Genomic DNA, 27,057 nt, shown 5'->3' with positions numbered 1-27,057 from the left:
GTACAGTATTTTATTTTACTTGCACTTTCAATGACAATGATAAGCAGGAAAAACAGAGAGGTTGAATCTCCTTGACGGGGCGCAGACAGTGATGGGGTCTAACCTCTCGTCACTCTATCTAAAACCAAAAAAAAAAAATTTTGCCTTTAGTTATGCTTTCACCACCTCCTGTCTGGATGGGAAATCTCTCAGGTGTGGACATGAATTGCAACAACACAGTTTGTTCAGTATAATGGAGAAGGGTTAGAACCTCTGTCATGTTATTGATATTGTCTGTGTTGTGCTGTCTCAGTGACCACTCCCCTCATGTTTTTATTTTGCTTTCTCAGGCATACTTCACAACTTTATAACTTAAGAATGAGGGAAACTTCGGGGAGGCAGTGACCTGTGGGGCACATAGTGTGCCACAGCAAACAGTGGGTGTGGCCAGGGGCGGACTGACAACTCATGGGGCCCCTGGGCAATAGGGGATCATGGGGCCCCTGTGTCCTTGTCCAAACTCAATAAAAATCCAAATTAAAAGGTATGCGCTAATAACAAACTTATACAAAAGTGTATATCATCATCCAAAAAACATTAGTGTTTTAAATAAATTATAGTGTCCAAACATAAATTAGTGTCCAAAAAAATATATATCTTCAGTGACTTGAACCAATTGTGAGAAATCCACCACCAAAGGAGATTAAATGAACTCACCAGAGCTAATGGCTGGTCAGATTATAAACCAGCAACAGCGCTTGTGCTCTGGGAGCAATGAACCCGATGTCCAAATAGATATGGTGATGTTTCAGATACTTCCAGATAATAATAATCACAGCCAAACAACTTTGCAGCCCAAGCTCTTATGATGAACTTCTCCACTCTTTCTCATACCTCCATGAGAACATGCAGTACACTCAGGGGCAAAAAAGAGAACATAATGGTGCAATACGTTTTTTTCATTTATCTCTTTAATAAAAAAGGTATAAGGAAACTCACAAACAAGGTGTCCAACAGACACCAGCTTCAATCGCAAAAAAAGGGTTGAGATACAGTTAACGCTCACCGCAGATCTCTCCCATACAGCACAGACCTGGTCTGCCAAAATTTATTTTGGGTGGGATATGCTGCTGACACTTTGGTGTTTTTTGTAAGTGGCGCTTTTTTCTTTTTTAATTTGGTATTGGTCCAAACTCAATAAAGCCTATGAAAAAGGTACCAGGGGCATCTCATGGGGCCCCCTACTGACCCCGGACCCTCAGGCAGTGCCCAAGTTTCCAAATGGTCAGTCCGCCCCTGGGTGTGGCAATGTTCTCTGAGACCAAAGCTTGTATGAATGGGCCCTAAGGCATTAAAATTAAGCTGTCAGAACAGAAATGTGGGTGCTGATACTTCTGAATCATTTTTTTCATATATAGCATGAACTTTCATAAATTATTCAAAAGTGGCAGCTTTCATATTTGTATCCTGAGGGTATAAATGTAGCGCCCCTCTAGATAGCCAGGGGGAAGCTATTTTTTTAGTGAGAAAGGCTGAATAGCTGCATGGGCATGAATCAGCTGGGTCAATTTAGGTTAGGGCTGAGTGCTCTGCAGTTCAGTTCCCTAATACCTCCCCCTGATCTAGAGACTTGGAGAAGTCTCTAGAACTCAGTGGGTGGGGGTGAGGAGGAGCTGGCACACTTAAGGAGCTCTGGCCAATCCCCAAGCAAGAGGCTTGGCATGGGGCCAGGGCAGCCTTTAAGTGTGACAGAGCCTGCTCAGCAGCAAGACAGTTTGGGTGGAAGATGAAGTGGAGGCTGGAATGCAGGAGCCTGGGAGGTGGCTCAGTGGGAAGGGGCCTACCTACAGGCTGAGTCTGGAAAAGAGGATCTTTCAACCTCAGCAGTCCCCTGAGAGAGGAACACCTGTGCAGCAGGGAAGGAGCCAGCCCAGCAGAAGGCCTGAAGGCATACACCAACCCAACAAGCTCACAGGATAGGAAGAGTGAGTACTCTTACACCCTCTAGGCCGGATAAGGGGAAAGGGCATTCAGGTGGGAAATCCGACTAGCCCTTATCTGGGACTCTTTGATCTAAGGAGACAGATTCTGGATCCCCTTGCCCAGGGATTCACCCAGTACAGCTAGATGAGGAGAGGATTCATCTGGGGTCTGGGGTGGTACATCAGGAGAGGCTGAAGAGCACTCCAGGAAGCAAACCCTTTTTTCTGTATTGAGACTTGTTGCTAAGAAGTTGTCCTCAGTTGCAGTTCCCTCGGGCATCCCATACACCCCTCAATCCCATCCAAGTTCAATACTCCTAATAAAACTTAAAAACCAAGCTCAAGGACTGTTTACTGTCTCCAGAATGCAAGTCTGTGAAAAATGCATGTTGCCTGGCTGTGCAGGACTAGACCTTTTTTTCATACTACAAAATAGAAGTCTCTGCCGAAAATTTGCATATCATCTCCATTTATTCTATGAAGAAATTTAAAATAAAATAAGCAAATTGGAAATTACCTAATATCAGTGTGATGTGTTACTTGTGCTGCTGTCTCCTGCTCTGGTTCAACAGGACTGTAGAATGAAAACACCAGCAGCAACTTGGGTTAGTAGAAACCATTAATTAATAAGGCAAATGAAAGGGATAGAGGTAACTCTTCAGAGAAATATACATCATCCATGTGTGTTTTCACATTATTGGTGAGTAATTAGGAATCATGCTCTAGTAATTTTAAGTGAGGCAAATTACTCTTCAAGGCAGAGATAATGTATTGCACATATTCATTTATTTCACTGATATAGGTTTCATTTCATACATTCATCACTTTATCTCAGAGGTTAAAGTAAATATAATTACAGTTTTATAACTTTATTACTTAGTGTTTTATGGAGCTGCCCAGATTCATTGTGCGCTAATTATCAGGTTTATCCAGAATACATGCTTTATGTTTAAACCAAACTTACATCATCATAATATTGTTGGTACTTAGAGTTTTGAATTCTTTGCAGATAGGCCTGGGACTTTTGAACACCAAGACACTTCTATATTAAGAAAGTCACCCCATCTGATCTTAACAGTTTCTGGCCCACCTATATCTTCCTGTACCTTTATAGTTGCCCATCACTATGATGGACAGGCTCACTAAACAATAGTGAGGTGGCAGGGGTAGGAGAACTTGGACTTGAACGTGGACATTCTACCAGAAATCTAAAACCACATTTAACTAGAGGTGCCAAAATAAAGTAAATATGCATGTGTCAATTTATTAGTTTAATTGGTAAACTTTGGTGACAGATTTGCTTTTTTGATGAAGTGAACTCTCCATAGGGAAAAATAAATAGGACTTCAGTAATTTGAGTTATTTGCAATATTAGCTTAAAAGGTAACTCCACTTTTGTAGGAAGAAAACCTAGCAAAAAAAATAATAATAATGTAGCGTATACAAATGCTACACAAGTCATATTGTAATTGGTATTAAAAACTATCTTTCCTTTTCAATCTGCAGTGCTGTAATTTTCTATAAAATGCAAAGCAATATGGCTACCTGGAGGCTTTTTTGTACATAGATGGTGTATAGAACGCCCCCTAGAAATGTAATTTCCTGCTTGTGTGATTGGATTACTGATTTACCCAGAAGTCTGCACAAGATACAAGTCAGATTTTTGGCATCCCCTGCAACAAAAAATGTAATTTTTGGTGATATACTCCCAAAGGGAAATCACTTCAAAAGGGCTGCAGACCCTGCAATTTTTCTTATTAGAGCCCTGCAGGTCCAACAGTTGATTGATAATTATAAAGACACTCCCATACAGATTCACTCTGCACATGGACACAAACAAACAGCTATTTCTCCAGAATAACAAAAGGTTGGAATCTACAACAAAGTTTGTTAAAATCCTTGCAACACAGGTGGAGTTACTCTTTAATAATTCTTAATAAATCATTTGCACAGTCATGTAAATACCTAAAGGTGAAAGGGCCATTTATATAAAATATTATATTTAAATTATTTTTTATTGTTTTTGAATTGAATGTTTATTAATTTTGTACAAGAATTTTTTTGCTATGAACTATTTAGCATTAAGCTTTAAAAAATGTATGCATGCAAATATCAAAACTATTTGACATTGCAAAGAGCTAATTTTTACAAAAACAGGTGAAAAAGAACACCAATGTCTTGTGGCTGCTATTGCTTGTGCTTTGCCAATACAGGGCAGTGTTGCACGCCCGAGCGGGCATGCAACCGTCCCTTCGATGTCTGTTGTGTCCACCAGACACAGTGGAATGAGAATCCCAGTAATCAGCACCCATAGATTAGGTTTTCTTGGGTTCTCCTGTCCCACCGGGGAACCCAAAAATGCAGCTGGCAGTTCTCCTGGCTAACAGTAGAGCTGATCAGAGACTGGAATGCCTCCAATCATCTCTATGGTCTAATAGACTAGAAGCTACGAGCATTTCATCATTTCCGCTTCACCAGATATAAACAGCGCCATTTTAAAATTGGGAAGAATCTAATCACACTGATCTTGGTGCTTTAAGGGCAGAGGAGAGATCTAGAGTCTAATAGACCCCAGATTTCAGTGATTGAAAAAAAAATGAAAGGGACAGTGTAAAAATAAGGAAAAAATTAAAGATAAATAACTAAAAAAAATAATTACCCCCACCCCCTTCCCCATGCTCGCTCGCAAAGGCAAACGCAAGTGGCGGTCCCGCGGTGGTATGTTAACAGAGATTGCACCATGCATGTGAGGTATCACCGTTAACATCAGATCAAGGGCAGTAATTCTAGCACTAGACCCCCTGTGTAAAGTGATGACCTGTAAAGGCTTTTAAAGAGTCGCCTATGGATATTATAAATGTATGTAATTTGTCACCGTTGCACAGCGGTGTAGCATGGGCTTTCCTGATTCTGCTCTGTACAATACGGCACATATGACTAGACACAAGAACCAGAAACTTTGGGTCGCTCTGGAGCAGGAGGCTGCTTGTGCACCGCTCCCTGGATTACCTTGGGCTGGGAAGCAACATGTTGCCTGTTTAACTATACATCTCCTGATCAAACCTGCATTCGCCGAGATGAATACATTTTTTGCAATCCACACTGCACAGTTTCCCTTCACCCATGGTGCCGATAGTGGTCACCCTGAATTCTCCCAGGGTCTTAATGGATGACAGCCCAATTTTTCAATCCCTCTGATGGTCTGATGAAAAGGCTGTCTGCCTTGAAACGCGTGACTGCCCCTTCCTATGGCTCCACACGATGTCTTGACGTCACTTCTGCCCGACAGCCATCTTGGCTGCGCTCCAAGCTGGCTCTGCTACGTGCCCTCACCCACGGTGGTGAGAGAGGCCAGGAACACCTGTCCAGAGCACTTTTTTTTCCCTGCAACGCGACTTCCTGGACACTCATCCGCCCTCCTCGCTCCTCCATTGGGACCCGCTAAGGAGCGCCAGCCACTACGAGAGCCTTGGCCCTTGGTACCTCGGCCATCCGCTCCAGATGTCCAGCCTAAATGATATCCTTCAATTATTACCTGATGCCTGTTATACACCCACATCTTGTGAGTTTTTAAACTTGTGTGCATTAAACTTTTACTTTCTTACTACACTTAGTTTGGCGCACCTCTCTCTCCTCTATTGTTATTCTGAATAGTCTGTCTTAGTACAAGCACTGTTTATTCACCGCAAATAATATGTAAATGGGCCCTAAAATGTATTGGCACTACATAGCATATATCTTATATGATGCACAAAATAGTGTAAATATATGTCATTTATATAGGGCAATGTATTTCCTTGAAATTTCCAAGCCAGGAAACTGTTTGCCCTGTAAACAAAGGTGGTCCTCCCATTACACACCCCTGACACATTATATTGATTACTATTAGTAACTCATTCTGATATATAATATAAGGTTCCACACTGCCAGCCACAAAAGGCACACAAAGGTTGGAGACAGAAAATGTAAAAGAGACCTTCTGCCCACTTTGTATCAGGACATCTATAACAGATGACTAGAAGAATATAAACTATTACTTCCTTCTGGGTGAACAGTAAGGCTAAATTCAGATGGCTGAATAGCAGTGGACAGTTTGCATTCAGATGTAGCTAAACACCACGTCTTGACTTGTATGCACTACGGCCACATACAGTTTGTGTGCAGCTAGAATGGTTCAGAAACACCAACCCTGAGTGCACAAGGTTGGTTGGAGGCTCTATTCTCATGTAACCACTCAGATGAGCAGTTACATGTGAACAGCAGCAGTGCTAGCCATTGATTTGTACAGAGTTCCTATACACTACACAATCTACTTATACTACTTATACTACAGCCGACCCTGGCCACGGCTTTTTGGCTGTCTGAATGAAGCCTTAAAAATTGACTTTCATTTGGCCAATTCTGCACCATTAGACTTATAGATTTTAGATCATTTTATGAGTAGTCTATTGTGAAGAAAATGTTAAAGTTTGATTCTCTTCAAAACAAAAATCCTGTTTCTACTGTTATCCATAGAATGTGGATGATATATTATCCAAAAATGATAATTGTTTCCTCAATATCCCAGAACAGTCATACAACATAATTACTTTTTTCTCTCTTGTAATTCTTGTGAGTGTAATCACTTATTTCTGTTTCTGCATAGTTTATGTATTCAGTTCTGCAAGCATTGGCACCTGTGATGACAGTCTTGAAGGAAATCGTTAATTATAATTTGTGAGCAACATATGGGTTCATTAGAAATGCTAAACAGAGGAAATCTTACTCTGGTTTGACAAGAAGGTGTTATGACTCATAAAAGATGTTAGATACTTTGAGCATTTTGAGTTTGCCTCCATTGATTCATCACCTTAATGGGATTTTGACAAATAACATTTAGTTTGTACAAATTTATCTTTCTTTGAATTTTAATTATTCCCACTTTTTTTTTCTACTGACAGATTGCGCTATACTCGGAGAGATTTGATGAATTTCAGAATTCCCTGACTAAAAGCAATGATGTTTTCACAACTTTCAAAAAGGAAATGGAAAAGGTTATTTTTTTTCCTTTATTGCAGTTCAGTTTATGAAGATGTTACTTACCCAACAGAATCCTAGTTACAACTATATGGTCTTTGAAAGCTCTGGATCTTTCTGTCTCATGTTGTTATCATCCCTTTCTGTGTAGCATACACATAGCAGTGTGGGAGTCTTAAATTAGTAATCTAATTCTTCAGAATTTTCTGTCAGCCAAAAGTGAACAGGAGCAGTAGGCCAATCTCAACTGTGCATGGGCCAAGGGTTGCCATCTCAAAGTTTACATTATCAGCTATTGTGGTGATAATGTAACATAATAAAAACCCTCTATCTATGTTGATATAGGTAAAAAGAGGAAAGACACAGTGCTTATGCTGCCCACTGATCTGTACTTACCAAGCAAAGCCTACCTAAGGTAAACATATATGCAGTTTGAGATTACTAAGAACAACTTACCTTTGCTTATCACTGTGTCAGAACCAGAAAATATCTTATATGTTGTTACATTGACCGAACTTTAGATCAGCAAAGACAGTATGTTACATTTGTAACTAGTAATGAGCAAACCTAGCAAAGTTTGGTTCCTCGGATGTTCATCAAACCCAGCAAGAAATCTGCAAACCCTTAAGGCCAGTTCACACTATGCCCTGATATGAATCGTACAGGAACGCACTCTTGGTTTGGAGTTTTAATTTTTGAATACTTGGCCACTGTGCATTCCTGTGTGATTCATATGTGAGCCTATGCGTAGTGATTCATGGCCATTCATTTGAATGGGATGAAATCGCATCGCACTGCGCTAAAAGTAGTGCATGCACTACTTTTTTTTTAATGCACGGCAACTGCATCGCATGGTACTTTGTGGTTTGGTGCGGACTGGTGCAGGCAAATGCAATGTGTTTGCGACCTGTATTCAGGGTGTCGTTAACTTTAACTGACCCCACAGCAGATCTCTAGGGTTGTTCTCATTACGATTGGAATGCGGTGCAGGAAGTCGCACTGGAAAGCTGCTCTTCCTCAGCGTATTTCAGTGTAAACTAGTACTTAGTGCACCAAACAGCATGGTGCGAAGTACCATGCGATGCAGTTCCCGTGTGTTTAAAAAAAGTAGTGCATGCACTACTTTTAGTGCAGCACGGTGCAATTTTTATCCCATTCTAATGAATGGGCATAAAATCGCACTGCATAAGCCCGGATATGAATCGCACGGGAACTCACAAATGAACAGATTAAGAAAAAAAATGTTCAACTTATCACACTGTTAAAAAAATCATAAAATGATAGGAAATATGTATAACTTATAAAAGAGTGCTCAGTGCAATTCAAAAACCATACTGTGCAAAAAAATGCTAATAAAAGAATGAATAAAACTTTAGTGAAAACATGCAACATGTGATAAGTGAGTTGAATAAAGTGCACAAACTTCATTCGATTTCTTCATCCCAAAGTTTTCTTAGGATGAAGGACTGCTTGACCTCCTTGCTGCTGCCTAACAGTGACTCGGTCACAAACGGCAATAAAACATCTCCTGCTTTAAAAGCGGCTGTTTTTTTGAGTATCCATTATTAGGAATTTCACACTTTTACATACTAGCAGGATGGTGAGTGCAAAGGAAGTGGTCCTGTGGGCCTTTCCAGCTCACAATCCATTAATAGACCTGGGGCCCCTTGCAATGTGCCTCCCGAAGGACCTGTTGGTCAAAGCCTGGACTTCTGTTCACACACTCCTCAGAGTCTTCCCAGCTCTGTCATTCATGGCTCCTTTCTTTGCATTATCCAGGAAGATATTTTTGCAACAATGTTGGATTTTATCAATAAAATCACTGCTATGATAATAAATTTGAATGCATAAGATGAGAATGGTAACCTATTCTTTTTAGTTGAGTTTATTCCTGAGGAGGTTCATTTTGGTTCTTATTGATGTGGTGTGTACATGCCTGTATATGGAGCAATCTACGTCTGAATTTTCTAACATTACTAATCTGGGCTCGCTTTAAAGTCTCCAGCCTGTCAAAATTTTCCTAGTACACTTGTTACTGCAATCTCTTTTGTACGGCAACTAGTCAACTCCTGCAAGCTATTTTGTCCTCCCACATATTTTATTGAGAAATACTCTATTGAGGAGGCATTTATTAAGAAGTGGGTCCTTAGCATTGTGAACCCAGCCAATTATTTTCTTAATGCCTGTGGAGAACATTCCAGTGTTTGAGTATCCAGTTGACAAGAGACTGGAAACTGTTTCCAAGTACCTCTTCTGTACTGTACTGCACTGCACTGCAACCCATCATTTTCATCATATCCAAACCTTGGGCATATAGACCTAGCCTATGACTTAGGCATCTGAAAAGATCCTAAATGATCATTCAGTTTTGCAAAAATTAAAACTTACTGTATGCATGTTGCCACACACACTCTGGTGTTGATGGGCTTGTGGATATCATACGTCTCATATCCAGAATAAGGATCCTGTCTATGCATATGTGGAGGACTCTTTGGCCAAACTGTTGGTCTGCAAAACAACAGTGCAAAAAACACTGTCTCAGGTGGCAAAAACTCCTACCTCTACAACCTCTAAAACAAAAAAGAAAAGTTCCTCCCAGACTTCTAAGTCCAAGTCTAAAACTCTCTTCCATAGCAAACCTTGGATTCCCTAAACTTGTAAGCCTGCGAGCAAGTCTTCCTCACAATGAGGGAACTTTCTCATTTCCAAAAGTGGGGGTATATGTGTTAGCCTTTGCAACCACCTGAACTGACAGCATCTCAGGTGAATTTTGTGATGTCCACGGGCTATAACCTAGATATTCAATCTCTGCTCCTGCCTCACGTCATGTTGTCAAACCTACCAATATCTCTGCAATAATTAATAGACCTCCACACTACTCTGGCACAACTCCTCCCTTAAGAAGTCATTGTCATTTTTCCAGAAAAGGTTTCAGGGTTTTTATTCCCTATCCTCAGACCACAATGGGGCATACAGTGTATGTCTCATTCCTATTCTGTATCTAAAATCACTCGTCTTTATTCAGGTGTAAGAATTCCCCATAGAATCCATCCGGCCAGTGACTGCTTCCCTCCTACAGTAGGATTTTTCAGCTTTTGTGGATATCAAGGATTCTTTCTTGCATGTTACCATAGGTATAGCACATAAACACTACCTGCACTTTGTCATGGTCACACACCGCTATCAGTTTATAGACCTACCATTTGGTGTCCACTGCACCTCAATTATTCACCAAGGTGCTAGCCCTGCTGTTTGCACTGTTACACTCAAAGTGTTTTCCTGTCAGAAGATATCTGGACAACTGCCTGCTGAGTGAAATTCAGGTAGATCCTATTAGTCAGTTTCCAAAAGGCTGGTCAGATTCTACAAAGGTTCGGCAGGATTCTAAACCTTCAGAAATTAGCTCCCGCACCAGCTAACTCATCACTTAGAACATCTGCATCTTTCCTAGATGCAGCTCAGTCCAGAGTTTTATTTCTCAAGTCAATCTCCTGACTTTTTGCTCCCAGGTTCATTCTACGGTCCAGGTTCTAGCCAACTCTTTTTGCATTCAAGCTCTGGGCTTGATATTGAAATCCTTCAAGGCAGTCCCATATGCCCAATTCCACTCCAGACCATTGCAACTTGACATTCTGGCTGCTTGGAACAAGCAGGTGCAGTCTCTGTATACACCCTTTTACCTGGCACCCAGGACCCTGTTCTCTGCATGGTGTGAGGCAAGGAAGTTTTGTCTCAAGAAGTACACTTTGGGACACATCCTGACCTTGCTCCAATCTGGTTTTGATTAACATTTGGCCCTGAGTACCATCAAGGGACAAATCTTTTCTTTTTCAAAGATGCTTGCTTCTGACTTCTTGGTAAAGGCCTTTGAACAAATGGGTATAGGTACCTGTGCATCTGCCTCCTTGGGATCTCAGCCTGGTGTTGCCAGCTCTTACAAAAAAAAATCTCCTTTGAATCAGGCATAATATTGTCTCTACTCTTAATCTTAAGGTAGTCTTCCTTTTTGCCAACACTTTTTAGAGGCCAGTTTCTGAGTTAGTGGCCTTGTCTTGCAAGACCTTTTTCTTGTTCTTTACAGAGACAAGTTTGTCTTGAGGCCCAGGGCCACTTCCTTTCACTTTAACCAGGACATTGTGCTTCCATCTTTCTGTTCTTCTCTGGTACATCCTGAGAAGATTTCACTCCATTGCTTGGATGTAATTAAGCTGTTTGCGATTTTATTTCTTTGATATAGCTTCTTTCAGACTAAGTGACTTCCTTTTCATAATTTCAGAAGGAACAACATGCCTCTTGTTCCACCATTTCTGGATGGCTCAGGCAGCATATTGTTCAAGCCTACAGGCTTAAAGTGGTTGTAAACCTTAGACATGAAATATGAACAAAGCATATCCTTCTATAGTTTGTACCTGTTGCAGTCTAGAGCACTAAGTGTCATTTCATGTCTTGGTCCTCTGCTATCTGCATGAGTCCCTTCTGACAGATTTTCTTGTCAGAGAAAAAATAGGGGAGGGACCTCCAGCAGACAGCCTCAGCTCTGTTCCTGTGTGCTGTGTCGGGGGGGGGGGGGTGTCCCTTCCCTCCAATCAGCTTTCAGCCCTCCTCGCTAAATTCTGCAGAGCATAACAAGAACTCCCTGCCCTTTTTCTCTGGAAGCTCAGACAAGCTGTAAAAATTCTGCATTTTGATCAGATGTAGAGGAGAGGTGGCTGCAAATAAACAGGTAAAACATATGTAGGAGGATTTGTTTAATCTGTGTGTATCACCTGAGTTCAGTCAGTTCAGAGTATATAAATAGAAACAGAAAAAATACGAGCGCTGGATACTCAACCAAAGAGAGCGGCTAGCATGAAAGGCAAATACCAGGAGCCTCAAGAGAAATATATAAATAACCATGCAGCGCTAACACGTACAATGATGCATGCAAATAAACATTTGGTGCAGGTGGTAACTAGTGAACACTATTAAATATTAAAAAGGATTATCTAAAAAGTCCAGAAATAGTAATGCTGGTGAATATAAATCTTTCAACAAGAGTGTTCTTGCGGTGCATAGTATATAGCAATTTCAGGACATAAAGGTGACACAATATGTGACTTCTGTGACCATATTCCTCCCGCAGAAATGAGTGTAGATTGCACTAACCAGAGAGCGCAATCTTAATGCGCATTTGAGTGTTAACCAACTCCTGGTCATCCGGCTACTGCAAGCTGGAACTGGATCACAGAGTGGTCATCTGGCCTGTATCAGCTGGGCAAACATCACAACCTCAGGGACACCAGATGTCAGAGGACGTGTAGTCGTCTCACCACCAGGGGGAGTCTAGCCAATCCTGATGTGGCCACCAGATCATCCCAATAAGCCTTGAAGGAGGGAGGGCTCGGAAGTAACGAGCCAAGACAGTAGAAGATTCTGATAGTGTAGTACTTTATTATCCACATACAGATAGCTGAAAAACTTACTCACATGTGTAGTGAGCAGCTGGTGTCAGAGAATTCCAAAATGGCCGCCGGCTGTCCACAGGGGCCATGCAGTGTGACGTCAAGGGAGGTGCAGAATACCCTGTGACGTCACACTGCATGGCCCCTGTGGACGGCCGGCGGCCATTTTGGAATTCTCTGACACCAGCTGCTCACTACACATGTGAGTACGTTTTTCAGCTATCTGTATGTATATCTTTTTACTGTGGATAATAAAGTACTACACTATCAGAATCTTCTACTGTCTTGGCTCGTTACTTCCGAGCCCTCCCTCCTTCAAGGCTTATTGGGATGATCTGGTGGCCACATCAGGATTGGCTAGACTCCCCCCGGTGGTGAGACGACTACACGTCCTCTGACATCTGGTGTCCCTGAGGTTGTGATGTTTGCCCAGCTGATACAGGCCAGATGACCACTCTGTGATCCAGTTCCAGCTTGCAGTAGCCGGATGACCAGGAGTTGGTTAACACTCAAATGCGCATTAAGATTGCGCTCTCTGGTTAGTGCAATCTACACTCATATCTGCGGGAGGAATATGGTCACAGAAGTCACATATTGTGTCACCTTTATGTCCTGAAATTGCTATATACTATGCACCGCAAGAACACTCTTGTTGAAAGATTTATATTCACCAGCATTACTATTTCTGGACTTTTTAGATAATCCTTTTTAATATTTAATAGTGTTCACTAGTTATCACCTGCACCAAATGTTTATTTGCATGCATCATTGTACGTATTAGCGCTGCATGGTTATTTATATAGTTCAGAGTATATGTGAGGGTTTATAACCACCTTAAGGATAAGGTTCCATTTATTCCTGTCAAGGAGCACTCAACCAGATTAGAAAGTGAATCTTGGACTTTTCCACATCAGGCTTCTGTTTTACAGATTTGCAAGGCTGCTATGTGGTAATTGGTTCACTCATTTTTTAAGTTTTACCAGATGAATGGTCAGGTCTCATCTGATGTCAACTTGAGACGTAAGATCCTTTAGGCAGCTCCCAGTTCTTTTTACCTAGTTGTTTTTTTGTGGGTCTGTTGGTGCTTTATTTGCAGTGTTGCCCACTGTTGGACCGGTTTTGAACAGTACATACATCTTTCTTTCTGACCCTGTGCCCCTAATGAACGATTAGGAAAATAGTTTTTTTGACTTCCCATCAAATCCATTTCCTGGAGTTTATTAAGGGACACAAATCCCTCCCCTCTGTCTTTATGATCAATTCCTACTACTGCTTCTCCACAAAGCTGAAACATGATTGGGAGGGGTTATACCTGACTAATGAACATCTTTTTTGTTTGCCAGTGTCCAATTTTCCAGTAGGCAGCAGTATAACCCACAAATCTCTGAATTCCTTCTGACCCTAAGTCCTTTAATGAGAGAATCAAATATACCATTTCACTGCTTGTTACAAAAGTGTGAATACTTTACTGTCCATATTCTGTGTAAATGTGAATTTTAAGAATAAATAAGTATATTATTATCATTTTAAATATTAATAAAGGCGATGCTGATTGCAAGCTATATAACATTTTCTTGGTGACCTTGTGATAGCTAGTTATACAACAGAACCTAAGGATTTTGTTCTTCATTTGAAAAAGTATTAAAAAGATATGTGTTTCCTTTGCTCCCCTTCTGAGTAAAATATATAATATTGTATACAATGGTGTACAGAAAAGTAAAATGGATTCCAATAATCCTGAGGTGTGGTGGGAGGACTATGAGTGCTTTCACAAGTGATTTCCACTGTGGGTCTTATTGTCATACTACTCATTATTTATTACTGATGATAATTATAATCAACATATGCTTGTTCCTTGGCTCAGGCTGTAAACTATACAATGAACTATTTATTAAATTTGAGTAATAAAACAAGTTTAATAAGTGTAATTGTCTTCAACTGATATATATTGAAAGCATACAGTTGCAATTCATGCAAAATGAACACCTTGTATAATGAAAGTTTATGTAGCAATTTATATGTTTCAAAACAAAAGCATAATTTTTTTTATTTCAGAATAAATCTCCTCAACTCACACAAACTCGACAGTGTTGTTAAATATTTATGGTGTAATAGATTTTGTCTTTGAACAGCACTCATAAAATGTAATTACCTTTGTCAAAATACAATGATCATTTCAGCAATGTGATTTTTTTCTGTAACACCTTGTTCATTTTATTTTTTTGTAGCATGCAGTCATTTGTTTTTATGATTATGTGCTAACCTAAACTTGCGTTGTGAATTTGTCAGATGACAAAGAAAATGAAAAAGCTGGAAAAGGATACGAACACCTGGAAAACACGGTTTGAGAATTGCAATAAAGCTCTGCTGGACATGATTGAAGAGGTGAGAAATGTTACAATAAGTCATCACTGGCTAACAGAGCTGAGGATTACATTTTTTTTCCTATGGAGAAACATTCTGACAATTTCCAAGTTTTTACTAATCTTTTCTTGACCCCACACATTCTGTAATGAAAATAAAAAAAGAAAACATTTTGTAAAGAAACATTATCACGCAAAAAGTAAGGATTTATTGTGGACCTGAAATGAAAAAGTGAAGAGTTGCTATGTTATAGGAAACATCTAGAAATGTTTATTGTGCTAAACAGTACTCTGAAAAATCTACCGTGTCTTGAATTCCACCAGAATAGCAATCCATTTCATGTGCCTAGGCACAGTACTGTATATCTGCAGTGTGAGAGCATATTAAGCTGGCCATACACAAAGATTTCCAAATGAGCATTCGTAAGAACATTTGTACCAAAATTCTTATCAGTACATTCAATGACTTGATGAATGTCATTTGAAAGTGCTTCAAATTTTTCTTTGGTTTTAACACTGAATTAATGGAATGTCCGGAATGAAAAACGCATTCACTATTGGAAATTTTTTCATAAGAAGAAAATGTTTCAATTTTTCCATCTATGAATGTCAGTTTGACCCCACTAACAATTAGAAAATCAAACAAATGTCCTAATTGGAAAATTTTTCTTACAAAATTCTACAAGCTTAATTCACTATATGGCCAGCTTAAGGCACTATGCCTGTGATTGCTAGTTGCTTGAGATTTGGGCAATGGTTTGGGAATGTCGCTGCTGGGAAAGCTGTACCTGAGGACCTGCAGTGCAAACATCTGCCCATACTTTCTGAACTTGTACTGCCCTGGATTATTACCCCACCAGTCAACAAACCACTATTCATTGCAGCTCTCACATGAGGGAGCAAACAAAGCCTGTTCTTCCACCAAGATAGCAGCCTCCACACAGAACAAGGTATGGTAAATTAATACTGATGACCAGGGGAAGACTGATAACTCATGGGGCCCCCGGGCAATAGGGGATCATGGGGCCCCTGTGTCCTTGCCTACACTAAAACCATACCCAAAAAGCCTATGAAAGGTACCAGGGCATCTCATGGGGCCCCTGTGTCCTCACCTACACTCAAACCACACCCAAAAAAGCCTATGAAAGGTACCAGGGGCATCTCATTGGGCCCCCTACTGGCCCCAGGCCCCCGGGCAATAGTGGATCATGGGGCCCCTGTGGCTTTGCCTACACTCAAACCACATCCAAAAAAGCCTATGATTGTACCAGGGGCATCTCATGGGGCCCCTTACTGACCCCGGGCCCGAGTTCCCGAATAGTCAGTCCGCCCCTGCTGGTGACTAGCCCTGTGTCTACTCATGTGACTAGTCCAGTGTCCCCTGCTAACCTTCCACAATTCAGGTCATTTTAAATATGCAGTGTTGTACACAAAATAAAATTTTAGCAGGCAGAGTATGATATGGCGCTGTAAAAAAAAAAACATAAAGATTGATTAAGTGATTGGTTGACTAATTGCCTTCTCAGGTCCCAAGGAATTGGGCGTTATATCAGAGCGCACAGCATGTATTCTCAGTTAGCATGCCTTGACATCTGAGGCAAATAGACTACACTGAACTGAATGGAGCAGGAACAGGCCCCTCAAAATGGGGACTACATCCATAAAGTGGTTCTAAACCTAAACTATTCTTTACCTTAAAGTACATCTCCTGTTGGTCACAAACACTTATCTGAGTCCTCTATCGATCCATCGCTGTACCTGGGTACAGGTCTTGTCTCCCTGCACTCACTGAGAGCAGCCGGATCCATAGGCTCCTGCTGCTGTCCACCAAATCCTTTAAGGAGGGAGTGGGGCGCATGGCAGCAAGGTATCATATAATGATGGGTGAATCTGCCAACGTTCAATTCACCAAGTGTTCAGTGTATCTTGCTCAAAGTTTGGTGAACCTGAACTTACAGACAATCGCACTGAAGTCTTTCAGGGAGGAATCACATTATTAAAGCTTGCAGGCAGCTTTGCGGGCAACATTGAAAATACACAAAGTGCATGCATGGGTATGCCTTAAAGCTTCAAATGGTGTTACTGTATGATTTTCACAGACAATCTCAACAACAGTGTACATGGCACATGTACATATATTTGGATACAACATTTATTTTTTTCTTTTACAATTATCTTGGCTTACATATAGCAGCAGCATCCCAATCTGAATCATTTCAGTTTGAGAAAAGAAGATTTAGCTACGACACATGATCTTCAAAAATGGCCAATAATAGGAACAAAAAAACAAGGCAGCAAAGTTGTTCATTTCCCAAAAAGACAGTATCAGAATTCATTAACTGACCCTAATCTCTCCCTGTACAGTTTGACAGCTTCCCCTATGCTTTCTCTGCAACAGGTTCCAATTCACAGACACAATGGCTTCTTTATGCCTGCCCCTCTTTTATAGTGAGGGGGCTGTTTAACCAAACGTCCACTAGTTGGCCCTGCTAAGCTTGCTGGCCATGTCTCAAAGGCCATGCAGCAAATAAGAAAAAAAAGAAGAACTCAGACGATTGAATCTGCACATACATTTGCAGAGACTGTGAATCTCGAACCTGCAGGACTCGCCATAGAACACATGGTAGTGGTGAATCAAAACCTCATCCCAAGTTAAAAAACAATCTTTAAATCCAACAGAATCAGCTGTCTAGCAGGAATGAGACTGCATGAGGAAAAACCATGTTCTACTAACATGTTGGGGCCTCCAAAATAAGTTTGGTGGAAAACATTTTATACAATGGTGAGGCTGAGCACAGCAGCAAGGTACAGAGTAGTTTTTCTGTACCAACAAGGTCCCTTACAGGCAGGGGCAGACTGACAACTCAAGGGGCCCCTGGGCAATGGGGAATCATGGGGCCCCTGTGTCCTTGCCCAGACTAAAAAAATAGCCTATAAAAAGGTACCAGGGGCATTTCATGGGGCCCCCTACTGACCCCAGGCCCTCGGGCAGTGCCAGAGTTCTTGAATGGTCAGTCCGCCCCTGCTCACATACATTTCAAATGTTTCCAAATGTGTTGTCCACTGAATCACAACAGTGAGGACCAAAAACACATTGGTCAACTTAGGAAACTTAGCACAGCAGATGAAAGCGACATCCTGCTGATTTTCCCTTTCCCTAAAGATGTGTAGGTACACTCTCAACTCAGTCTTGCAAAAGCCAATGAGACCTTGATACAGCCAGAAGTGGTCTTTATGGTAGACTTATGGCTAAAAAGTCGTACCGCCAACATGGAAACAAGGCCAAGTGACTCATCTATGCATGAAAACACAAGAACTGGTGTACACAAAAACATCAGCAGGTGTTTAAGACTGATGAGTCCAATGTTGATTGGTGTAAAAGAATGAAATTTGTTCGCTACCTGGAGACCAGTACAAGGATGATGTCCCTAGGCAACAGTGAAACATAGTGCAGGGGCCTTGCAGGTTTGAGACTGCATTTCTGCACATTAGAGGATTAGAGCAGAATTAATGGTCTACTTAATGCTGAAATGTTCAAGCAGATACTTATCCATTATTCAGGGAGACATCTGATTGGTCCCAAATTTATTGATCATTACAGCAGGACAAACATACAACAATTGTCATAAAGAAGTCTTTAGTGAAAATAAGAACAAATCATAGAAGAGATAGTATAGCCCCCAGAGAGCCCTGCTCTCAAAATGTTTAAAGCAGAACTTCACTTTTTCAATCAACATGGACTATTTTTAATCCTTCCATTTATATGAATAAATGGATAGGAATGTATATCATATTTACTTGTTTTAAACTTTTTTGATACATTTCTTCAGTTACTTTGGGGTTTCCATGCCTAGGCAAATTATGTCATACATCCCGGCAGTCTTCAGGAGAGGAGGGAGGGTTCTCAGCTCAGCCAATGCCTGAGCTAAGGGCGTATGGATTCCATGAAGTAAATGCTACATGAATCATTTGCCCTTACTCAAGATGGCCACTTCCAAAAATGCTAAGGTTTTTTTAAAGTGTTTTCTCAGCAAAATAAAGCATGGAGACATAGATGGATGGGTGAGTTTGCTTTGAATATTAACAATTAATTAAATAGCATTTTTGGTTTGTGGTGGTCAGATGCAGTGCAGTTCCACTTTACATCTGTCTGGGATTACACAAAGAGACAGATGCTAATGAGACAGCCTCAATCCACAAAACTACTGTGGTTAGTTCTCCTAGACCATTTGAACTGCCTACATGCCACGTTCCTTAAAATACTGTTTGCAAGTGTGTCCCAAAGAACTTATGGTATTTTAAAGGCAAAGGATGGAAATACCAAAAATTGATTTGTTGTAGGATTTTTTTTTTGTTGATGCACTTTGTAGGATGTTAATTGATACACTGAAAAACTATTCATTGCAATATTTCTGAAAGCGTTCACACTTTATACCATTTTTTTACATATGCTGAAAACTTTTGCACAACACTACAAATTAGATGCCCTTTAAATCTACAATAAATGTGCTTTGAAAAGTTCACCTGCAAAAAATATTTTTCCCTCTCAGCAAAACTGGAGTTTCATTTCAAGCGTCTTATATTGTCTCCCTACCAAAAGAAGGGGTCTTTTGGAAATAAATTTTCTACACACTATTGAAAATTCTTTGTTTAGCTATTAAAAGGTGGTGGAAATGCTTTGTTCACATTGACATGTTTCATGTATTTTTACTTTTTCCTAGACTAGTCAGGTATGCTGTACAATGTAAGAAAACCCTGTCTAGCTTATTATATGTACTATAATCATCCCTTTATGAGTGCATAGCAGAGATTTTGGCAAGCAGGGTTTTTTTTTCAAATAGATAAGTTGTATTATTTGTCTATTTTTTTTACTACAGAAAGCTCTGAAGGCTAAAGAATATGACTGCTTTGTGGTAAAAATTGAGAGGCTGGAAAAGCTTTGCAGAGCACTGCAGGAAGAAAGAATTGAACTATATAGGAGAATTAAAGAAGCCAAGACACACGATAATGATGAGGTGGAGGAAGATGAGGATGTAGCTGATGGTGCAGACCTTAACACTGCAGCACAAGATGAAAGTTCTACCATCGAGCCTTCTGGAATAGATGAAAAAATCATCAAAGATCTGGAAACCGCTTTTATGGTGACCCACTGTTTAGAGGAGACAGCAGAAGAAAGCAGTCTTCAATGTCTACAATCAGATGTCAGCAAATTGGCTACCACAGTTGAGCAGCCTGCAGAGCCATTAGAAGGTGCAGCCTGTCCAGACGTGACAATACAGAATCCATCAAAGGCTGAATCACAACAAGCTTCAGAGTATAATGACATGGAAGATGTAGACTAGATTTTAACAGTAGCAGAGATATAAAGGGTCATTTTCACAACACAAACTTTGCAGGTACACAATGTATTTATTTTAGCAACTTTCTTTTAAAACAAGAGATGTAAATTAGATTACATTAATATCTGTGGATTTATGTATCCTCAGAAAATTTGAAAAGGAATGGCCAAGAAGGGCTTGGATCACCATTAGGCCAAAGAATTTCAGAAGTTTAAATAGCCCCCTAAACAATTAATAAATTCAATTATGACCTATCTTTGAATTCCATCTTTAGGCAAACACTGTTTGCTTAATATCCTTCTCCTGTATGGGGAAGCCTGCTTCACTTCTGTCAGATACAAGATGCCCCACTGAGCTACTTACACAACTATGCTTACTCTTCTCCCCAGAAGATGTGGACAGGGCTATGCTATTAGTCACAATGCCTGTGTGGGGAGCTAGATGTTGGCAGTACTGACTAGCAGTGAAAAGGGGAGGTTTCAGCAGTGATAATGGTGATTGCTCTCCTACTAAATGTGCACAAATATGCAGTGCCTGAACAGGACAACATCACTGCAGCTATTTCACTGCAGGGGAATCAATGTTACCTTATTTGAAGAAGACCTGGTCACAGGTAGGATAACCAGGTATTTAAACCTTGATTGATGCATCAAAATGAAGAATAATCTATGCAGAGGGCTGGGTTTTAAAGAGCTGGTTAGGCTGATACTTTTTCTAATTAGCCTATAATTCTATTGTAGAGAGCAGTTCAAACAAAAACAGGGAAACCTCACCCTACCCCTAGGGGATTGCTTGTCACAAGCCTGTGCATTCCCCATATATTTTTTGGTTAATCCTTTGAAGAAAAATAATGGATTGTGCTGCTTTTTAACCAGAGTACCAAAAAGAATTAAAAACACATATTAAAAAAACTGTAAAGAACATCTTTCATTCAAGTTATGCAGGGTTTTCCAGAAAAGTACAATGCTTTCTATACCTTCCCCCTATTCAGAGAGGGTGGGTTTAAAAGAAAAAAAGTCACATAAGATGAAATATATGGGCAAACGTTTGTGAACACCTGACTAACACATCTACATGAACTTGGTGGACACCGCATTCTCTGAGCATTAATATACACTATATTGCCAAAAGTATTGGGACACCTGCCTTTACACACACATGAACTTTAATGCCATCCCACTGTCCATAGGGTTCAATATGGAGTTGGCCCACCCTTTGCAGCTATAAGAGCTTCAACTCTTCTGGGAAGGCTGTCCACAAGGTTTAGGAGTGTGTCTATGGGAATGTTTGACCATTCTTCCAGAAGCGCATTTATGAGGTCAGGCACTGATGTCAGATGAAAAGGCCTGGATCCCAGTCTCCATTCTAATTCATCCCAAAGGTGTTCTATCAGGTTGAGGTGCAGGCCAGTCAAGTTCCTCTACCCCAAACGCGCTCATTCATGTATTTATGGACGTTGCTTTGCGCACTGGTGCGCAGTCATGTTGGAACAGGAAGGTGCCATCCCCAAACTATTCCCAAAAAGTTGGGAGCATGAAATCGTCCAAAATGTCTTGGTATGCTAAGAGTTCTCTTCAACCCCACATCACAGTCCCCCCTCCACCAACCTTTACACTTGGCACACTGCGGTCAGGCAAGTACCTTTCTCCTGACAACTGCCAAAACCAGGCATGTCCATCGGATCACCAGAGAAGCATGATTCATCACTCCAGAGAACACACCTCCACTACTTTAGAGTTCAGTGGTGGCATGCTTTACACCACTGCATCCAACACTTTGCATTGCACTTGGTGATGTAAGATATGGATGCAGCTGCTCGGCCCTTGAAACCTTTTCCATGAAGCTCTCTATGCACTGTAGTGCTGTTGTTGTGCAAGTCTGAACGCTACATGAAGTTTGGAGGTCTTTAACTATTGACTCTGCAGACAGTTGTGCGCTTCAGCATGCGCTGACCCCGCTCTGTCATTTTGCATGGCCGAGTTGCTGTTGTTCCCAGTTGCTTCCACTTTGTTATAATACCACTAACAGTTGACTGTGGAATATTTATTAGCAAGGAAATTTCACAGATGGACTGATTGCACAGGTGACAACTTATTATGGTACCACACTTGAATTCACTGAGATCCTGAGAGCAGCCCATTCTTTCACAAATGTTTGTAGAAACAGTCTGCATGCCTAGGTGCTTCATTTTATACACCTGTGGCCATGGAGGTTATTGGAACACCTGAATCCAATGCTTTGGAGGGGTGTACTTTTGGCAATATAGTGTATTTTGCAACTATAGCAGCCTGTATTTTTCTGGAAAAGCATTTGACAAAATTTTGGGGTTTGTGTCTCTTTGTCTATTTGAATGGCCGGGTACTGCTACTGTTACAAACCACGGGGCCCCATACAGTCAACCTGATAGCCCCCCCCCCCAAAAAAAAAAACACAGTTTACTATGCTTCAGTTATGAATGAACACAGTGAGGGAACAGTACTGATCGCTCACTGCGTACATTCAATAAAGAAAAAGGGCTAGTAAATGTGACTTATTTACCGGACCCTTACCTCACATCCTAAATGATCCTATTATGTGCTTGCAGCTGCTGGTGGAAAGGAGAGGAGGAAAGCCTGCAGCACTGTGGGGATTGTGACACACAGTGGGGCCTGGGCAGCAGGGGGAATATTATGGTGCACAGGGAGGGTTATGGGTGCAGTGGTGGGGGGGGGGAAGATTACTGGAACTGATCCCCTGTACGGCCCTTTCTGCAGCAACTGAAAGCCTTACAGGGGATCAGTTCCAGTAATTGCTCCCCACAGTGCCAATTACCCTCTCTGCTTACATCCGATTCACCCAGCTGCCTGGACCCCTCTGCTGGCCTGGGCCTTGTACAGGAGGACTGGTGGTACCCCCTTATCCACAGGCCTGTGGGTACTGATGTTGTTTGAGAAGACCTGGCTCCTAATCTGTGCTTCAATTCATCTCAAGGATGTTAAAGGGTCTTTTTAGACAAGTGCACACCACTCCATTTAGAAGGGGATCATAAGCAGATCTGCTGAATCAGAGCAGCACAGGATGGAGTCACTTTTGTGATGTCCAAGCCCTTTTGAGTTTTTTTGTCCACATTTTGACAGCGAACTGTGAAGGACCACTGTTGGATCTATGGCTGCTGGATGTAAACAAATGTGTGTCCATTTACATCAGGCTAACTCTGATTGCAGTCCTTTTTATTTCTTATTCTGGACCTCAATGGACTAGGAGGTGGGAAGATCAGAAGTCCATTTACATACACCTACCCACAGACCTGAGTGAAATTTCTGATCAGGTCCAGGTGAAAAACTGAAAGGCAGACCTAATTGTAAAGCCCGTGTGAGAAGGCACTAATAGGGTTGGGATCATGTCTCTGTGTAGGAGATGTCATAGTTATGTGCTTTGTTTGATGCACCTGCTAACAATGGGTGTTGTTACTGAACTTAATCATTTGGAAGGGTGCCTACATACTTTTGGGGATATGGTGTAAATTAGGCAAATAAGTGTCAGAAGCAGCCTGACAACAGAAGAAAGGATGTAATGACATCACAGGCAGTGAAGGGAATACAAATTAATTATTCAAAATCAAGACAAGAAATCCCTGAGACGTAAGCCTGCACTAGTATAACAATTAAGAGTGGAGATTTAAATTCTTATACATGTCCATGACTGCTTCTCTTAAAAGTATAACTAAAGGCAAAACTTGTAGTGGAGAGGGATTACAACTCTTGTGAGGTTTTTATTGTTGTCTATGCCCCCATTAGTGAGATGCACCCTCTTTATTTGTCCTGTTTACCGTTATCATTGAAAGTGAAAGCAAAATAAAATCCCAAATTTTGGTTTGACACCAGAACAGTAATAGAGGGGAAATCTTCCAATGGGAACACTAGCTCTGGTGAGCTTGGTGATACCATATGATTCCTATGGGACAGGAATTGAAGGGATAAAGAAAACTGACAAGGGTTATAACCTTTTCTTACTCTATCCAAAATGCAAAAAAAAAGTTTTGCCATTAGTTCTTTGGGGGTGTTTCTTCCCCTTCATCATTTGCAATTACTAAAAAGGTTAACAGCTGAAGGTAGAAATTTTTGCATAACATTTTTAAAAGCATCATTGTTCTTTTACCTTGTTGCCTACCACTGGGCTATGATATAGTCATTGTAAACAAAACCATTCAGAAACTTTTTTTCTCTCATGCAAAAAACTAACAAATTAAACATAATTAAAAAAATAAAAACATGTCTTACATTTTTGGGCTGATTTTCTTTCTTTTTTTATATGTAATAGTTTGTTCCTACAGTTTGTTAATCTATATGTACTTAGAGACAGCCACTTATTCATTGATTATACATGTAGGACATGCTCTGAGCCAGGGGTGGCTAACCTGTGGCTCTCCAGCTGTTGTGGAACTACATTTCCCATGAGGCATTGCAAAGATGGGAAGTTACTGACTTGCAGAGGCTTGATGGAACTTGTAGTCCTGCAGCAGCTGGAGAGCCGCAGGTTGGCCACCCCTGCTCTGAGCAATGCAGTTCTTTGAATGCATTTTGTTTCTCTATCCCAAGACTATCAGTCCGCTCACACTGAAAACAAGAGACTCTTAATGTGGTTAATTGATTTTATTTCATAAGTTGTTCGGCAAGGCTGCTGACCACGACTGTGATTTGCAGATTGCCACTAAAGGGATAATCTAAAAACATGCATATGAACATCTTCAATAAAAATGGAACAGCACTCCTGTAATAATGGTTCACATCATAAATTTAATTTTGGTAAATGTCGCAATAATTACAATCAGGTTTGCCAACTTCCCACACCTTTTTTTTACTGGCATCAAATGGAAAAATTTACTGATTTATTACTGACAATTTTAAATTTGACAGACACTGCTATTGCCAAATAAAATGATCAATATTTGCATAGCATAAACAACATACTATAGATGTAGCATCCTCCTCTAGTTAGGTTGCTAGACTAAATTTAGTTTTTGGCTTCACTGTAATCATTGGTGCAACAACTGCTTTTGTCTGGTCAGGGTTTATAGCTGGGTGTTTGATTTCTCTCATCTGCTTCTGAAAGATGTTTTCAGAATATAGGGCAAATAGAGTCAAATGACCAGTATAAATATTTATCTTTCCCCAGCCAATCCCCGGAAGGAAGTGCCTAGCAAGTGTCTGAGGAGTTGCTAAATGTTTGGGAGGCCTTTCCAAAGTGTTCTTTCGTCTCCAGGGAGGGTTCCAGTTCCCCTGGAAGATTGCTAGTGTGACAAAGAATTTTGGTCTGTGCCTCAGCAGGAGTTGGGCTGAGCACCTGGGGATAACTGCTAAAAACTGCTGTTGTTACATTCTGGGCCTCAGCAGGAGCTGGGCCCGTGGAAGACTGTGAAAGTATTATTTGCAGGAAGGCATTGCTCTGAAGTCCTGTTCCCTACCTAGCCCATTTAACTGTGGGAATCCTGGCTGACATGTAAATGGAATTAAAGGGGTGGGGATTGTGACGGACCGCTTGTCACCCCGATTGGGTGATTTTGAGAACTGCTTCCTCGCCATTGGGACACAGGACCAAGGTATTATAACTGGGCATTGCATCCAGGGACTACACGACACTAGCTTAGGCGCATCTGGAACTGTTTATTGAACAGAAACACAGGTTTTTATACACTGCAGAAATAGGGGCAGTCCCCACATGAACAATAAAACCAAATACTACACATTGGGATAAACATTCCACACTGATTAGATAAGAAGATCAAGTTGACACAAGACTAATCCTATCATGTAGGAACCTTAAGGAGGACTAGCTACCAGACAGAAACATTAGGTGATTCAATTAGCTCAATTAACAATGGAACAAATACACCTAGGTAAACACATAACACCTTAATAAACAGATTACAGCAAGAGACCTCAGAATCAGGTTGTTTTGAGCTGATTATATTATTCTCTGGGGGGGGGGGGGGGGTTGAAGCAGTCAATGCTGATTTGGACACAGTGACCCCAAATCTGTATCCTGCTCCTCCAGTTCTCAGAGTCTGTGTGTTTTGGGGAGCCATGAACTTGAATCCAAAGTAAAACTATTCCAAAAGGTTCCCCAGGCACATGCCTCCCAAAGAATAGAGCCCCCTCAAATGCCAGGGCTCATAGTCAGTTGGCAAGAGAACCTGTCCCAGCTGGGTCTGTCACAGGGATAGTATAAAAAAAGGGGTAGGAGGAACTTTAAGCAAAAAACAAGAAAGAAAGTGTATAGTCGCCCTAAGGTAACGGCCCGCAGATAACCCATAGATATCATACCTCCAAACACCAGACGTTGTGATAGACAGACAAGCTGGAAAGGAGAAAACATGCAGCTAAAATGTGAGAGGTGAAATTGTGCTAGATTTTGAATATAACCTTAAGGAACATGCTCTGTGTCAGTGGTCAACAGCAGGAATAAATGGCCCAGTGGGGAGAAAGAGGGAACACTGGTGCTCAATGGGAAGAGGGAAGGGTAAAGATGCTCTAAGAGGGGAAAGAGGAGGACTGTTTGGAGGGAGAGGGGAAACTAATGCTTTGTGGAGGAGGGGTCACTAATACTCTTTGGAGGGAGAGAGGGGGCACTGGCACTCTGTGTGTTTGTATGGGGGGGTGCTTACTGATGCACAATGATTGGGGATTATTGGTGTTTAATGGATTTTTTTTTTAACACATCACTAAAAATGAAAATATAAAAGGGTTTTACAATGCTTCAAATCAAATACATCAGCAGTTAAAAAAATCTGAAACAAAAGCTATTAGGTAAAAAGTTTGTTATCAAAGTATTGATTTTGGTTATTGCCAGTGTTAACAAAGACTTAAGCACTGCTTAATGCAGAGAGCAGAGAAAGGTTGAAAGCTTGAAGAACCCACCGCAATACATGGCAGGTAGGACATACTGGAAGAAAGTGCTG

General features: G+C 41.0%; 1 protein-coding gene across 2 annotated transcripts in view; it reads left to right on the top strand.

The window, feature by feature from the left end:
* TXLNB (taxilin beta) overlaps window positions 1–24,380 on the top strand; it is a 150,038-nt gene extending 125,658 nt beyond the window's left edge. For both annotated transcript variants that reach the window (XM_089676265.1, XM_089676266.1), the window contains 3 exons: window positions 6,902–6,994; window positions 14,708–14,803; window positions 19,659–24,380. In XM_089676265.1, the coding sequence (XP_089532391.1) occupies window positions 6,902–6,994; window positions 14,708–14,803; window positions 19,659–20,123 (654 nt within the window). In that variant the 3' untranslated portion in view covers window positions 20,124–24,380. The remainder of the gene's footprint in view (window positions 1–6,901; window positions 6,995–14,707; window positions 14,804–19,658) is intronic.
* The last annotated feature ends 2,677 nt before the right edge of the window (window positions 24,381–27,057 follow it).

The sequence above is a fragment of the Staurois parvus genome, unplaced genomic scaffold (assembly GCF_062004578.1).
Source record: "Staurois parvus isolate SC_StPar_1 unplaced genomic scaffold, SC_StPar_1.0 ptg000165l, whole genome shotgun sequence".
Taxonomy (NCBI): domain Eukaryota; kingdom Metazoa; phylum Chordata; class Amphibia; order Anura; family Ranidae; genus Staurois; species Staurois parvus.
This window is presented reverse-complemented; position numbering and strand designations above follow the sequence as displayed.